Here is a 750-nt window from a genome sequence, read left to right on the forward strand (position 1 = left end):
TCCCTCTCTCAAGGGAGCACACCTACTGTAAGTGAAGTGTTTATAATCTAACAAATACAATACAAATGATGTGATGGATTGTCTTTATTTTGTAAACCATTGTTAGCAAATCACACTGTGATCAAAATGAATCATACTGTGATATATTATACTTATATAATGGCACTTCTAATACATCAGTAGCTAAAATAATTAAAGACTTAAGCACTCACCTTATTGAGTAATACAACATTTTCAGTTGCTGACCTATAGGGGTACTTTGGTCCTAGCCTGAAACCATTAATATCAACCATAAAGAGAAGCATCTTTGTTCGCTCCACGTGCTTCAGGAATTTGTGGCCCATTCCCACATTTGCCCATGATCCTTCCACAAGACCTGGTAAATCAGCAACACTAATCTGACGTCCGTCTTTAAATTCTGCCATGCCTATATTTGGCTTCAAAGTGGTAACTGAAATATAAAATAAGATTGATATAAAAGAACTTTCAGAATGTTTCTTGTACCTGTACCTTCGTCACTTTAGTATAAAGAATAACACAGATGAATGCAAGCTATTCTGAATTATTAAAATAGAAGCAATCAAAATTATTAAAATATTATGCAGCAAACTATAACTTACATGGATAACTTGCAATTTTAGGCTTGGCATTTGAAATGGCCTTTAATATAGTCGATTTTCCTGCATTGGGGAATCCCACAAGACCAATGTCTGCAATCAGCTTCAGCTCCAGAATAATATGATGTGCCTG

General features: G+C 34.9%; 1 protein-coding gene across 1 annotated transcript in view; it reads right to left on the bottom strand.

Moving 5' to 3' along the window:
- Nucleotides 1-750, bottom strand: part of LOC119593966 (GTP-binding protein 10-like) — a 9,012-nt gene that overhangs the window by 2,102 nt on the left and 6,160 nt on the right. The window contains exons 5-6 of the mRNA XM_037942987.1: nucleotides 621-747; nucleotides 213-451 (exon numbers count right to left, since the gene is read on the bottom strand). Of these exons, the coding sequence (XP_037798915.1) occupies nucleotides 213-451; nucleotides 621-747 (366 nt within the window). The remainder of the gene's footprint in view (nucleotides 1-212; nucleotides 452-620; nucleotides 748-750) is intronic.

Source organism: Penaeus monodon, chromosome 33 (genome assembly GCF_015228065.2).
Source record: "Penaeus monodon isolate SGIC_2016 chromosome 33, NSTDA_Pmon_1, whole genome shotgun sequence".
In the NCBI taxonomy this organism is placed as follows: Eukaryota; Metazoa; Arthropoda; class Malacostraca; order Decapoda; family Penaeidae; genus Penaeus; species Penaeus monodon.